The 15,029-nt window shown below is 33.2% G+C and overlaps 1 protein-coding gene across 1 annotated transcript; it reads right to left on the reverse strand.

Annotated features, from left to right (window-relative positions):
* Positions 1-5,754: 5,754 nt before the first annotated feature.
* LOC123909799 (WAT1-related protein At4g28040) lies at positions 5,755-8,623 on the reverse strand. Its single transcript, XM_045960709.1, has 7 exons — positions 8,030-8,623; positions 7,850-7,918; positions 7,290-7,406; positions 6,944-7,175; positions 6,701-6,859; positions 6,460-6,608; positions 5,755-6,132 (listed from the first exon to the last, which is right to left on the reverse strand). The coding sequence occupies exons 1-7, from the start codon at positions 8,212-8,214 to the stop codon at positions 5,937-5,939; spliced, it is 1,107 nt and encodes a 368-aa protein (XP_045816665.1). The 5' UTR covers positions 8,215-8,623; the 3' UTR covers positions 5,755-5,936.
* Between the last annotated feature and the right edge of the window lie 6,406 nt (positions 8,624-15,029).

Consider the following 15,029-nt stretch of genomic DNA (forward strand, 5'->3'; position numbering starts at 1 on the left):
TCTGACGTACCCAACTCGTAGGTGACGCCAAGGCACTGTAACCCTTGTTTAATAAAATTTTTTTTTTTTCTGACGTACCCAACTCGTAGGTGACGCCAAGGCACTGTAACCCTTGTTTAATAAAATTTTTTTCTGACGTACCCAACTCGTAAGACTTACAGGTAACGCCAAGGCACTGTAACCCTTGTTTAATAATTTTTTTTTTCTGACGTACCCAACTCGTAGGTGACGCCAAGGCACTGTAACCCTTGTTTAATAATATTTTTTTTTTTTTTTTTTTCTGACGTACCCAACTCGTAAGACTTACAGGTAACGCCAGGGCCTTTCAACCTTGGTTTATTTTCTATTTTTGATGTACCCTACTCGTAAGGTTTACAGGTAACGCCAGGGCCTTTCAACCTTGATTTAATTTCTGTTTTTGACGTCCCCTACGGGTGACGCCAGGGCCTTTCAACCTTGATTTAATTTCTTCAGAGCTTTCATATGAGTTGATCTTGAATAATTTTTTGTTCAGAGCCCGCAGCTTAATCATGATTACTGCAAATAAGCTTTGATACATTAGAGGTTCAACGATAATAATATATGAAAAATAAAACAAACGAAAATGATACCGCCATGGGCGGTTTGTCGCGGCGCTCCTCGCCTAGCAAGAAAAAACAATTATGTTTTGGCGTGGCGAGACTGAGTTCCATTGCGGTAGTCATCGCGGAATATGCTTCAACCTGAAATATTAGTTGGCGGCTTCTATCTCGCCGAGTGATAATTATTGAATTTTCATGTTAATTTTCCACATTTGTTCGTTGTCCTGCACTATGATTAACATCAATGAATCAAAATAGAAATCATAGATGAATAAACTAAATTTCCTAATCAAGATTTCAAAAGAATAAATTTCAAAGAAGGTGACATTATAGCAAGTGCTTCAAGTATCTGCACTAAAAACAGGTCGGTTAATAATAAGTCTCATATACTCCATTAGTTTTGCATGTATGATTGATTTTAATTAATCGATAAACGAAACAGATAAAAATGTGATACGTAGAGAAAGCATATTCATGTTAGTTATAAGTAAAAAGCAAAATACTTTGTAAGAAGAATACTGATTTAGTTCTTAACCGAAAAAATGTAGAAACATATGAAAATTTTTATACTTTCTCTGTTGGTTATATTTGTCTTGGTCATTTTAATTTAAAGTGTTGACTTACTTATCAGAGTTGAAGTTCTTTCATGCAAAAGTTCTTTCATGTTTGAAATGTTTACATGAGGTCTTAAGAAAGTTAGTTCATACAATCACACAAAATATTTTATCGTGTGCTAGAATAATTTATAGCAGGATTAAAGATATCACATATCAAATAAGCACAAACAGTTTTGAACCAAACAGAACAGCGATTCTTGAATTTAGATCTTGTAAAGTGGCACACCCAAAGAAAAACAAGTCTCATTCTAGTGATTATTAACCTTGAAATACATAAGTACCGATGTTCTTTTCTTTTACTCATTGATGAGATTATTATTATTATTATTATTATTATTATTATTATAGATGGCGATAGAATGTGATTCATGAACTATAAATTAACCATGTTAATAAAACCGATAACGTATATATGCACAAATAATATATTATCACAATAGAGAGAGCGAGAACTATATGATTAAATGGTAAGTTAGAGGAAAAGAACGTTAACACCTGGATCGGGAGTCGCCTGTTTTGGCGCGGCGTGACTGAGTTCCATTGCGGTGGTCATCACGGAACATGCTTCAATTGGAATGTTAATTGGCGACTTGTATCTCGCCGAGTGGTACCAATGACCAATTACTCGTGTTTTATTATCACCTCTGTTGGGGCGATGAATCATTTCCATCGTGAAGGACCAAAACAGCGGTTTTACGAACGATTGTCGCTTGAAGCAGTGTGCGAGCTGATTAGCTCATCGGATCTACGCCATTGGATGATGACCGAGACCGGTTGATATGCTGTGAGCGTGTGACAATGAACGAGATAGAGCTTGCGACAACATCAGACTTTGAGATATCAAAACGCTGCATACTCTCCCTGTTATTTCCAAAGCCTGGCCATATTTCTAACTTGGTGCTATAATTTTATTCATTAGTCTCCCTCTGAATGACAGAACTGTTGATTTTCCTTCCATGTGTGAATTTGTAATTGATAATCCAATCCAAATTAGAGTTTGATGGCTTCATTGGATCAAACGTCCTCGAACTGTGTTATTTTCCTTAACAACAATGTATAATTCTTGCTATGTGGCCTGTCTACATTTTAGCAAACACGAAACAGGCATATACACTAGCACTACTATATTTCATATGTTTTAATGTATTTGTGACAATGAAAATCCCACTTCATATCATTATTATGCGGCCATTAACACCAACTTGATCAATCCACATGTTATTAACCATGGGTTTTTCATTAGTCTTGTGGTGTTACGTTTTGATGTAATACGGCATGAATGCCACTGCTAAATAAATCAAAATAATAAATTGTAGGAAAGTTTCACAGTTAAAACATGTTTTTAGAATACTTTCCTGAGGATTATGAACAGAGTAGATTCTAAGTAGATTGTTGTTCTTCATCGTTCTTTCCAAGCCTGGTCACTAGACCGGTTTCCTCATAGACCTGGTGACGACACAGTGGTTCCTACACGAATCTATCAGCGGCGAGGACAGTTCTTTTATGAATCCGATGGTGGCGACAAATCCTTCATAAATCAAACCGCGACGATATGGCGTGGTTGGTAACTAGAACGAACTCGTTTGGCGACGACACGATGGATTGAGATTCTCCAGGAGTTCTTCTCCATTGGTGATTTCGATGGTAATGGATACTGCGAAACAAACCAAGGCTACCTGTTCTCGCCATATATCAAAAATTGCTCCCTTCCTAATTGCCCCGTACGTGTCTCCCTTTCAAACTTTTCCGAATCAATTTTTTCTCGCGACGTTGGGAGATAATCACTGCTGCTTTGTATGACAAGACATTGTTGTTGTGTCGATGAACAAGATGAAACTTTGAGGCCTGGGAATCGTTTTACCGGGTGATGTTTAATTTTTGTCTAGTTTGATGTGGTAGGCTGGGATCAAATGTTTTTACCGCAGCCCCACGGTGGGCGCCAAAATGTTCTGGTAAAAAACAAGGGGGTTTGTATTATTGATCAAATGGTGTGATTACACTCAGTTCAATCCCAACAACCCTGGGAGTTTAATAAGTCAGAATTCGATCAGAACATAGGGGTTTGTGTTATTCAAGATTGATAACTGATACAAGTATGTCGGAGAAGAAATTGAATCTCTTTACAAGAATGAAAATATGGTGGTTTCTCATGATGAGAGTGAGTCTATGTAGAATCAGTGAAAAGTTCTCCCCTCTTCTCTTGAAGAAGATCCTATTTATAGACAAAACATCTCCCTCTTGTTGCTTGATAACCGCCTTGCTTGGAGAGGAATTCATGGGTAGTGGGCGGTTACTTTTACTTCTTCTCCAAGCTTCTTCCTTCTTCTCCAAGCTTCTTCCTTCTTCTCCAAGTTTCTTCCTTCTTCTCCAAGTCATGGTGGATCATGCTTATCATGTGTTTTTCATGGTTGTTTTCATGCTTCTCCTTTAGATGCTCCCATTGGGCTTTTTCGTATTGGGCCTTAACAAATCACACCCTGGTCCATGGCCCGGTACAATAAGCAACATTTTTTTAGTCACGTAATTTAGTAGTAGTTCAAAATTTACCCTTTGAGATAGATAAGTGAGAAATTTTAATTTTGAATTCTGATATCTACACATATAAGTGTGATGTTTTTACCAATTGAATTATTATATTTATGGGGACATTTAACTCCCTCGTTTCAAAATTAAAAAGTAGTACTATATGAGTATCTTTCAAATAATTTTACATATATTTAATTTAATCTTATTATTTTTAGAAGAAGAAGAATGCTAGCCATTTTTAAAAATATTTAACTAAATAAAAATGACTTACATAAATTTCTGATTTTTTCATACCAAAATTAACTTTTAATTAACAACCTAACAACATTGCTATTGTAGTAGGTTATCTATTTCGGTATCAAACATTACTTTAAATCTATTTTATTTCTTATTTATTTCTCTTTCCTCATATTTTTTTCTCACATTTTTCTCTTGTTAGTTACAATTTCTTATCCCAAATGGATCTCTTCGATGCAATTTTCACCGGAGAAATTAATGTTTAGATCTTGGTCTTTCATTCCTTGTTTTACACCATGGTCAACTTGCAACAAAAAAAAAACTGTGGCTAAGATTTGACTGGATCCACTTTACGATTGAGAGATCCTCTCCCCAACCAAACATATAACATAAATAAAAGATTGACATGACCTGCTTCTTTTCAAAATTCACAAAACTTGTATTTAAAGCCCCCGCCATTTTCAGTCAATCCTATTCCCCCAAAAAACACACAATTACAAAAATGTCAATTCATCAAACCCACTTAACAGAAAAAGAACCCATTCTATCTCCAAACACAGATTGTTTCTGCATGTTCCCAATCAAATACCCACAAATCTGGAAAATGTACAAAAAAAGAACCGGCAGCCTCTTTGTCGACTATGTTTCTCGATTGAACTCAATTCACGCGATGAAGGTCTTCATTGTGATTTCACTTGCTTACTTTATTCTTTTTTGAGAAATAAATTGAGCAAAGAGCACGCGCGAAGGTCTTCATCAGCACTGTTTTTTCTGAGTAAGGGGACTTGTAGTGGAGAGGGATCAGATTGTTGAAAATGTGGTTGCTGCCATTCATTGTGTTGTCGAGATTATTCCGAAAAAAATGGGATAATGTGATCATCGTGATGTCTTTTCATAGCAAGTTATTGGATTCAGTTGTCTTGCCGGTTTATAGGTTGTTCTTGATGTGAGTCTGAAAATTGCGCGAGTTAGGGATGTTGAAGCTGCTCTGGAGAAGAAGAATGAGGAGATTCACGGTCGGAAAGCCACGAAGAAGCCGAAGATGAAGGGACGTGTTAATTTATAGTTTGGTATGCTTGCCTTATTCCAAATATTCAAAGTGTTTGCAATTGCTTAGTGTATTTTGGTTGCTTTTAGTAACTATTATTTCTTTAATTTATATACCAAGTTGCATGTTAGAATGTTTTTTCTATCAGTTTTGTTGAAATTAATCTGGAATATGCTAACCAATCCATGTGCCTTATAGTACAAGTTATGTTGAGCAAGTATCAGTATGGTTTTGACTTATGTCCTCCTAATGTAAGAAAAAGAAGCAACACTTCTAATTCATGAAGGCTTGTATGTTTTGAATGATTTTGCGTGATGTGGCGGCTACATGGGGAGTTTCAGATCAGGAGTTGAAGCTATCTATAACTGACATTTCCAACTGTAATGGAGGCATTGCAGTTCATCCTGTGAAGGAGTTTTTCTTATAAATTTGGGATCATGTCCTATCCTTATGAAGGAGCTGTAGGGCACCCCCTTTAAGTTGGAGAGTCATACTACAATTTTTGTATCTCTTATCACTAAGGATTGTCTGCTTTTGCATCCCTATAGCTCTATTGTTATGAATATCTCTTAATTTCTTATCAAAGACTGAAGAGTTTAGATTTATCACATTTTTCAGGAGGACAATGCGGTGGTTAACTTCTAGAAGAAGCAACTCACTGAAAAGCTACTTGAAAATGTGAGCGCAATGTAACTAATTGTACTTGCACTAGCAGAATAATGGATTGCTTGGTAAGAAATTTGGATGCTAGTAAATGAAATTAACTCTTATTTTTTCCCTGGACAAAATTTCACATTCTCTTCATTAAGAGTTTTGGTGGAAGAAACTAATTAAAGCTATGTTCTTTAAGTTGCTAATTGATCCTGTTTCCGTTTCTTCAAATCGAGATTGATCAAAATTCACCAAAACTGTCATTAGTTTAAGTCATTAAGGCTCCATCTTGCTCTCAGTTACATATTCTGACTTCTCTGCTAGAAGTGGTTCTTCCAAATCTATCCTATTACTTATTTCATCATCCACCATGTTTGGTTGTGGTAGCTCTTGTTTCCTCCCATCAAAGTCTTTGGCTTTCCCCCATAACACAATATACAAACCAGTGATCACTCCAATAGCCCCTACCAAACTGAAATTCATGATGCATGTGAGTAGGCCATACACAATATATATCACAAATACTCCCCCGGTCTCGTATATAAACAAACATTCCTTTTTCATGTTCATTGAATAGTTGATGTATCTGGTCCAAACATTACTTTCTCAGGTTCATTATGGACCAGATACATCAATTATTCAGTGAACTTGACAAAGGAACTTTTGCTTATATATGAGACCAGAGGGAGTATATAAAATATTAATCATACAACTATACTTGTACCAACAAAATTAGTTTTAAGATCATTTCTCGCGAAGGCATCTTAATTAACTTTTAAAATTAAGAATAGTCTATTACCTTCCAATGTATAGCTCTTCTTGTAGGAATGTAGCAGATACCAAAGCTGTGATGACAGTTGCTAGAGGGTTGAACATTGCACAGTATAGAGGACCTCTTTCTGAGATGCACCAAGATTGAATAAAGCAACTAACAGCAATTCCAATTCCCTATATCACAAAATTTGCGATTTTAGTATTAGACGAAATTGCAACAAATGATACTAATTGAAATGTTTTTGAGAAGCCTGTGACAGACTTACTGCATATAAACTGCATGAAATTTGTAAAGGTGTATTTAAAATCCATGATTGAAGATTCTGCTCTTTGAGCAATGCAAATATAGCCGACTGTATTGTAGAGAAAAGACACATCCAAAAAGTCGACAATATATGATCCGGGCAGGATGAAGAAATTGGTACCTGTAATGAATTAAGTTTAATCAAATGTCCATTGATAAACAATAATTTTGTCACACTAAAATTATTCTGGTTTTGTAAATTTACCTGCATGATCATCCAACATGACCAAAAAACACTACTTGCTAAGAGCAATAGACAACCCAAAATCCAAGTATCATCTCCACTTGCAGTGAGATGTTTAGAATCAGGAAAGAACTCCATGTGTAACAGCTTATTTCCTTTGAGAAATGCCATTGTTAAAGCTCCACTGACACAACAAATTGTCCCTAATATCTTGGCCGCGTTTCTTAAACTTCGAAGATCAATTTTCTCATATCTAATCATTCAAAAACCAGAAATGTTATTACATATAAGTATAACTAAGTAAACAAAACAAATGTTAGTGTCACTAGAGAGGCATATTAACACTTAATTTGTGTAGAGAAATTACCCCAAAATTGCTGCAAATACAAAAGTTAATGCAGGTATCAAATTACTCATAGCAGTTGCTGCTGTAGAAGATGAATAGAATAAACCACTAAAATATGCATTCTGATTGAATGTAATTCTGCATATAAACAATAACAAAAACTGAGTAAGTTTTATTATTAATATTTATTTTGTTAAAAAAAATCAATAAAAATCTGTTTGTAATTTATAAACCAATTTCAAACTGATTCTAAACTTTTTTTTTTCACCACAAGTATCTGGTCCACTGGGCCGCCTAATTTGATTCTGCAGTCAGTTCTGGCATCAAGTGGTTTCAGCCCTCTCCCGATTGCAGTTGTGGGGGATCGAACCGTGGTCCTCCCTACCAAGTTCAACGTCAATCACCACTGAACCAACTAATGATTGGTTCAAACTAATTTAGAAAAATTAACTAGTTTTTCTAAAAGTGATTTTTATGAACTAAATTAAACCATTAATAGGGTTCAGTTTAGTGCAGTTTATGAACCATGAACACCCCTAATAGCATAGCAGAAGAATAAAAGGTGATTTAGCAAACTATACCCAATAAGAGCGGTCATAAACATCAAAGAGAAACTCTTTAATCCTAATGAAGCCTTCAAAGATTGTCTCCTACAATAAAAAAAACAAACACATATGATGTATATGTATATATGAGTTAGTAAGAATAATTGAGTAATTAGGGTTAAGAGAGGGAAAAATCATTCAATTAATTATATATACCTCTTATTAGAGGAAATGATGATAGGTGCCAATGACAAAGTGGCTATGCCTTGCCTATAGACTACAAAGACAGTAGGAGTCAATCCATCTAATAGAGCAGCTCTTGTAAAGATGGCAAGTAATGCATAATGAAATTGTAACCCTATCATAACCATTACCGGAAGATAAACATCTAAACAACCCATTTTGATGAGATGTTGTCTAGCTTCAAACTATGTTATTTTGAAGCACTTGATGTGTATATATATACACACTAGAAATGAATCAAATGTGATATAAAGTTAGAATGGGATAGTTTAACAAATTTAAACTAAGAATGAAAAGAGTTAAGGAGTTAATAGTCACCGGTGTAAGTTATAGTGAAGATGAAAAATATTATTATTATTTTTGGATATTTTTATAAAAAATAATTGATTTTTTTAGGTTAATTGAATAGCTGATTATTTTTATAAAAACAAATATTATATACTAAATATAGTTGTTCATCATGTACCAAAAAATAATATATATAGTTGTTCATAATTATGCAATTAAATAATAATAATGGTTATTAAATGATCACCTATAAGAAACAACTCATTTGAATTTATCTCGATTTCGAATTTGTGTATTCATATGTTGTATGTTTTTATAGGTAATGACAGCTTAACCTTTAGCAGATTAAGATTAAGATTATTAAGATATAATATATGGATATGTTCATGTACCACATGCATCTAAATAATTAGCCATCAAAGATATATATGAATATGACCATACGCGGAGATTGGTTGGTGGATGTGGATATGATGTGGAAGGATAAAATTGACAACACACTTATTTATTTGTACATATTTGTCTGTAATGTATGGTAAAGTACTGAAGCTTCTAGTAAAGAATGAATGTCATAATGTCCTACAGTTACATAATATGGTGAATATAATGCCAAATCCCATTTAGCTGGTGCAATCGATAAAAATCATTAGAGAAGATAGGATCTCCACGGTCTATGTTGGATGGATGGCTAGACCTATATATATTTCAAGTTAATCTGCCACTCGATCAATCGTATATGATTTTATATTAATAATAATATTTTAATTCAATGATTGGGCGATTGGCTGAAGTTCAATTATAGAGGAATATTTTATTTCGTTTCTAGTTTGTCTTTTTGTTGCACGGTGGCAGTTTTTAGCATACCACTTTCCATAAATTAGAGATAGAAGTAATAATGTTAAATGATAATGAGTACACTAAGTATCTTAAATACTAAGTGATCTTATCTGGATTAGAGATAATTTTATAGGTGGTGTTCCTTTTTCGTTCTGGTAAATGGGATGGACATTGTGTACATGCAGGTGCTTCAATGTTTAACCAAGTGTGAGTGTGAAGTAAGATTTTCAGAGAATGTTAGAATGTATCTGACTCCATTGTATGAGTAGAGTATATATAGTCCCTAAGGTTGGGCCAAGGACGTTGATGGACATGTTTCATGCCATCAATGGCTACTGGAAAAATGGTTGAAGAGTCATGATGAGCAGTGACAGTTAATGTCCATCATTCCGGTGGTCGGCCGTTACAATATGATTGTATATTGTGACCATTGACCTGAGTTTGGTTTTCGTGAGCTGCTCCATAATTGGGCCGTGCTTGACGGTCCAAAAAGAGGATCTCCTCATCGATTGTGCTTTAGGCCCAATCGAGAACAATACTTCATCCGACCTTATTTATAAGCAAAAATTATTTTTTAGATTCATTGAAAAATCAATATATTTAGTCTATATTTAAGCTAGATACATTAGTTGTCGATGAATATACAAAAAGTAACTTTTGCTGGAGGAAGTATATTTTTGTGAAAGTTTTATGAAAATGTGTGAAGTCAACTTTTAAAAAATTAAATAATTTCTTTAAATAGAATGATTAAAGAATACTCCAAAAATACTCGTTAACAATACCCTGATAATATTACTAATGTAATGTAATAAAAAAATAATAGGTGTGCATTTCATTTGCGTGGCCTCTATAATATTTATTAGAAGTTGTTGTGTTTAAGTTTAAGACGCCAGTGAGTTGCTTATAAAAAAAAAAAAAAAGATGCCAGTGAGTTGGGTTGTCAAATTCAATTTGTCATCAATTAATTAATTAATATTTTAATGCTAAATTACAAATATTTTTTGAACGTGTCAGAGTCCAAAAAACAAAACATGTATTGAATTTATGATCACATGAAATGTGAGGTGGAAACCATAGGAGGTGTTCACGAGTTAGCACTTAGCAAGTAAATAGTAAATACACAGACTTTATAAAAGGAATCAAATGCATGCACATGCCAATGCGTTGGCTGGTTGGTTTCTAGTATACATTAAATTATAGTAATTAATTTGTTACAACCACGAAAAAATACCATTTGCATAGATTTTTGTTGGGTTGGACCATGCTAGTATGTTATATTCATTATCGCATGCTATGTTGGGAAATCAACTACTGATATATTTTCGTATGATATACTCACTCCATCTCATATTATAAGGTAAAAACTCATTTTTTTCATGTTTCAAATTACAAGAAAAAAGCCTAATTTTTATCATTTTTAAGATAAACTTTTACTTAATTTACTCTCTCTCTTCTTTTTCTCATAATCAATAACTAATAAAAACTGTTTTTACATCTTCCCATGAAACTTATTTCAACAAGCATACAAAAAGTCAACATTTAAATTATCATATTTTACTTTTTTTAATAAGTGTGAAAATATATTTTTTGCCTATATTATGGAACGGAAGGAGTATATCAGATAAATATTACTTCCTCCATTAAAAAATAAGGAAAATGTTAAACAGTGCCCCCGAACACTAGTTAGAGAAGTAAAAATAGTAATTTAGCATAGAAACTTGTGCAGTCAATTCTCAAAAGTTAAAAAAATGTTACTTTCTATTTAAAATTTTCTTTTTTTGATTTTTTTAACCAGTGCCCCGAGAACACCAGTTAGTATACTGATAGAAATTTTGCAAGTATACAAAATAATCGCTAGTAGTAAAAATTATCGATCCTCAGGGATTGAGATTAATATAAAGCAAAACAATTAAACTATTACTTGATGAAATTAAAATACATTTGGGGGGTTTGCACTGCAAGTTGTTTGACAATTTGAAAGTAAAAATATTGAATTCAACAATTAAAAAAAAGATTGGGTTTGTTTCGAATCCCTCATATTTCACTATGGATGTTAGCGTCTAATACCCTTATGATGATCAATTCAATTATCACGACGGTTCAACTAAGCCACTATACCCATTCTCATGGTGTATAACTCACTATTTTACACTATAATCCCCTAATCTCTTAGGCCAATTGAATAGTTAAAATAGACAAACATTGAACGTTAAACCATAAGTCACAACCCCTAATTCTCTATCTCTAGATCAATTACAAGGTTGAACGATCAATTTAGGTCCAATTCATACAATTAATCTCTTAATCAATATGAATCTCAAATCATACATGAACATTCATCAATGCACATAAGCATTAAACACAAATATTGATTGAATAGAAAATTGAATTAATCAAAAGAGTATCAATACAAAACTAACATGTGAAACCCATAGATTCATACAAGTTCATCTTACAAAACCCAATCGAAGACAATTTAGCTACACATTAAACTAAATAAACAGTGAAAGAAAGAAAATAGAACCAAGAACTTGCATCATGGTGTCACCCACGTCAATCTCTCTTCTATCGCACTGTTCCTCTGTTTCTCCTTTTCTTTCCCAGCGTAACTCCCCTCCTGTTCATGTGTTCTTCCTCTTTCTTATAGCCACCAGCACTATGTTGTTGTCCATTCCTCTTTCATGTGTCCTTCAATTCCAAGACCTAAAGGCTTTTTCTACTGGGCCAAGTGTCAATATAAGCAAATGTCTTTATCTTTTAATTTACTATTCACACCACACTCACCCATAAACATATTATTAAGTTGAACAAAGAAAATAAAAACTACACAAAATATTATTTTAATAGAGAAAAATATTTATTTGACTCAATAAATCAAAACTTGCAATTTATTTAAAATGACTTTAAATTAAACACTAAACTAATAAAATTTTATTAAAACTTAATTAAAAAGACTCTAAAATAGCGACCGATGAGGATCTCATCATATACTCTAAAAATAAATGTCACAGTTGTATGTAGAATATTGTTTTTAAATATCAATTTTTTATAACTTTTACTAATAACATTTCAAAATAAATGAACACTAGTATTTTGTGGTGCCCTCTAGACAAAGTTGTGCTTTATAAAGAGGGTGTTTTTTTTCCGTTAAAAATAATTTGAAATGCATTTTTCGAACTTCTTTTACCACTAAAAATAATATTTAAATTAGAAGAAGTACGAAAAATACATTTCAAACTTATTTGGTAAAGGCAACAAAAGATTGTCGAGGGAAGAGAATATTTCATATATTATCCGTGTGGGCACATCCAAAAGCAGGGCCCAAATTGATTTGTATAGGCTTTTAGATGTTTTCTCTCCCCACCCCCCGTGATTCTTTTATACCCCCTGAATTTCCAATTTTACCCTTGCAAAAAACTTCGGTTTATATAAACCGAAGTTTTTTTTGCCTTGAAAACCGAAATTTACTTTGAATTTGTACTACAAAAAATTCGGTTTCTGCGAAGCGAAGTTTTTTGCAAGGGCAAAATCGGAATATTGGGGGGTATAAAAGAATCACGGCGGGTGGGGAGAGAAAACATCAGGCTTTTAATATTAGGCTTTCAATATTAGAGAAAACAGAAGGTCCACTAATATTGAATGTGGATTCAAGCCCGAAATAATTAATGTACATGGGAGGAGACCCAATAGGTAGTGACACCTATGACCATGATAGTACTACGAGGTGTTCAATGCACCTATTGTTACTAAGAAAGGATCTACTATTTTTAGTTTAAGAATCGATTAATCCGAGATATCAATTCCACCATCCATTAGTGGAGTAAGCTTATTTAAAAGTCAGTGTTTTTTTGCTCTTATGGATTAACCCAACGACAGAAATGACATTAGAAAAAATTTGAACTTGAGACATCGAGAGGAACAATATAAAAATTCAAAATTTCACCACATGGATTGGGTTTAGGGAAGGCCAAAGCAATTTAGAGGCCCTACTAACTTCAAATTTACGATTCGATTCATCATCAACAAAAGATCAAACTCACATCGCATTTTGACTCATAACAATATGATTTTCTTTTTCATTTTATACATTTACGGTGTTTGTATTTTTATACACAAATTCATGTTACTTGATGAAAGAAAATAACTCTATCAATTTTCCAAGTAATTTGAAATTATTAAAATACAAACACGTGAATAATTTATTAAAAAATGTTGTATTGGTTGAATGGTTAAATGCTTAGTCCAAAGGCAAGCATGCTTGGGCTTGAATCCCATCAATAAATAAAACTTTTGGAATTTTTTAATTAATTAATAAATATAACAACAAACTAAAAATCGATTTCACCGATCGTTAGTTGGTTCAGTGGTGATTGGTGCTGAATTTGATAGAGAGGACCACAGTTCGATCCCCCGCAACTGCGATCGGGAGGGGGCTGCAACCACTTGATACCAGAACTGACCCCGAACCATATTAAACTAGTGATGAAAAAAAATCGACTTCGTTTCACCATTCAACAAAACATGATCCCACTTCACATATTGACTCATAACAACACAACTATCGAGTTCTTTTTATGCCTTTAAATTTTTCATTTAGAGAAACTAGTGTTATTTGATGAAAGAAAATAACTCTTTAACGTAATTTGAAATTGTTAGAATACAAATACGTGCTTTGGTTTGAATCCCATCAATGGCAAGTTTCGAACTACAGTCCTCTTGTTACATTAAAAACACCACAACCACCAGACCAACTAAGATATATTAGTAAAATAAATTGCTAAAAGTATATAGATACGAGATTTACTTTTGCTATCCTATCAGTTCGCATGTCCTACGCATTTCCTGTTTTACCTCTCCGCTACTTTAGTAGCGGACGTTATAAAGATGATATTTTTTGAAAAATATCGTCCATTACTTAAGTAACAGACGTTATAAAGGTATGATATTTTTGAGGGTGTCCTCTACCTAAATAGCGGACGGAGATATTTTGACAAATTCGTAGGGCACGCGAGAAAATGATAGAGTGACAAAAGTAAATCTTTATTAGATACCATATAATTAGTTTTGTTATGGTCCTATAAATTGGAGGTCCATCTCCATAGGGCCGGATGAGTTGGGCCTAAGCCGGCCATAGTTGGGTCCAACAATTTATGAGTGGAGGGAGAGGAAGGCTTTGGATAAAAGAAAAGATAAAAGCGAAATGAAAGAAATGATAATGCGTCAACTTGAATAAGCCAATGAGATAATTTTCTTTTCCTTCATAATACGAAATTTTCCAAAATAGGAAAACTGAAATTACATTCAAGTAGAATTTTGGATGACTTACATAAATTCTTCAAATCCAATATGTGTTGTTATAATACTCTATAAATAAAAATAATAATATTAATCCTAATTATCCATTTAATTCTCTACAAAAATACTTTCTAAAATTAGGTGCAAAATTGCTCTATCCTCCTTACTCCAACTTCCGAAGAATGTCTAAAGTGCTGTTTGCATGTTGAGGTTTGGCAACTTTCAAAGAGTAAAAGAACTCAAGTTGGTTCAAGAAAAAATGTAGTCCAACGAATTATAGCTATTTTTATTTTTATGAACTTATAGCTAGTTAATTATAAATTTTTTGCTATCTCATAGTTGATGGAAACATTGTTATATGTTGCATATCTAAGTTAAAGACCGAACTTAAGACATTTGTTAAACCAGAAAAGATTTGCGCTATCTCATTTAAACACTCTTTACGTAATTATTTTTTTTTTTAATATTTAAAAATGATCTAAATAAAATGTTTTAAGTTAAAAAGATAATTTTAAAAAAATTCTTAAGCAAGGAATACCCGACAAAGTTCTCT

Source organism: Trifolium pratense, linkage group LG2, assembly GCF_020283565.1.
Source record: "Trifolium pratense cultivar HEN17-A07 linkage group LG2, ARS_RC_1.1, whole genome shotgun sequence".
Classification (NCBI taxonomy): Eukaryota; Viridiplantae; Streptophyta; class Magnoliopsida; order Fabales; family Fabaceae; genus Trifolium; species Trifolium pratense.

What these genes read in the sequence shown, in the direction of transcription:
- LOC123909799 (XM_045960709.1), bottom strand. Translation starts at nt 8,214, where the DNA reads ATGGGTTGTTTAGATGTTTATCTTCCGGTAATGGTTATGATAGGGTTA. An exon ending in ATCATTTCCTCTAATAAGAG is followed by an intron (nt 7,919 to 8,029) that starts GTATATATAATT and finishes TTTTTATTGTAG; the next exon opens with GAGACAATCTTTGAAGGCTT. An exon ending in GTATTTGCAGCAATTTTGGG is followed by an intron (nt 7,176 to 7,289) that starts GTAATTTCTCTA and finishes TTGAATGATTAG; the next exon opens with ATATGAGAAAATTGATCTTC.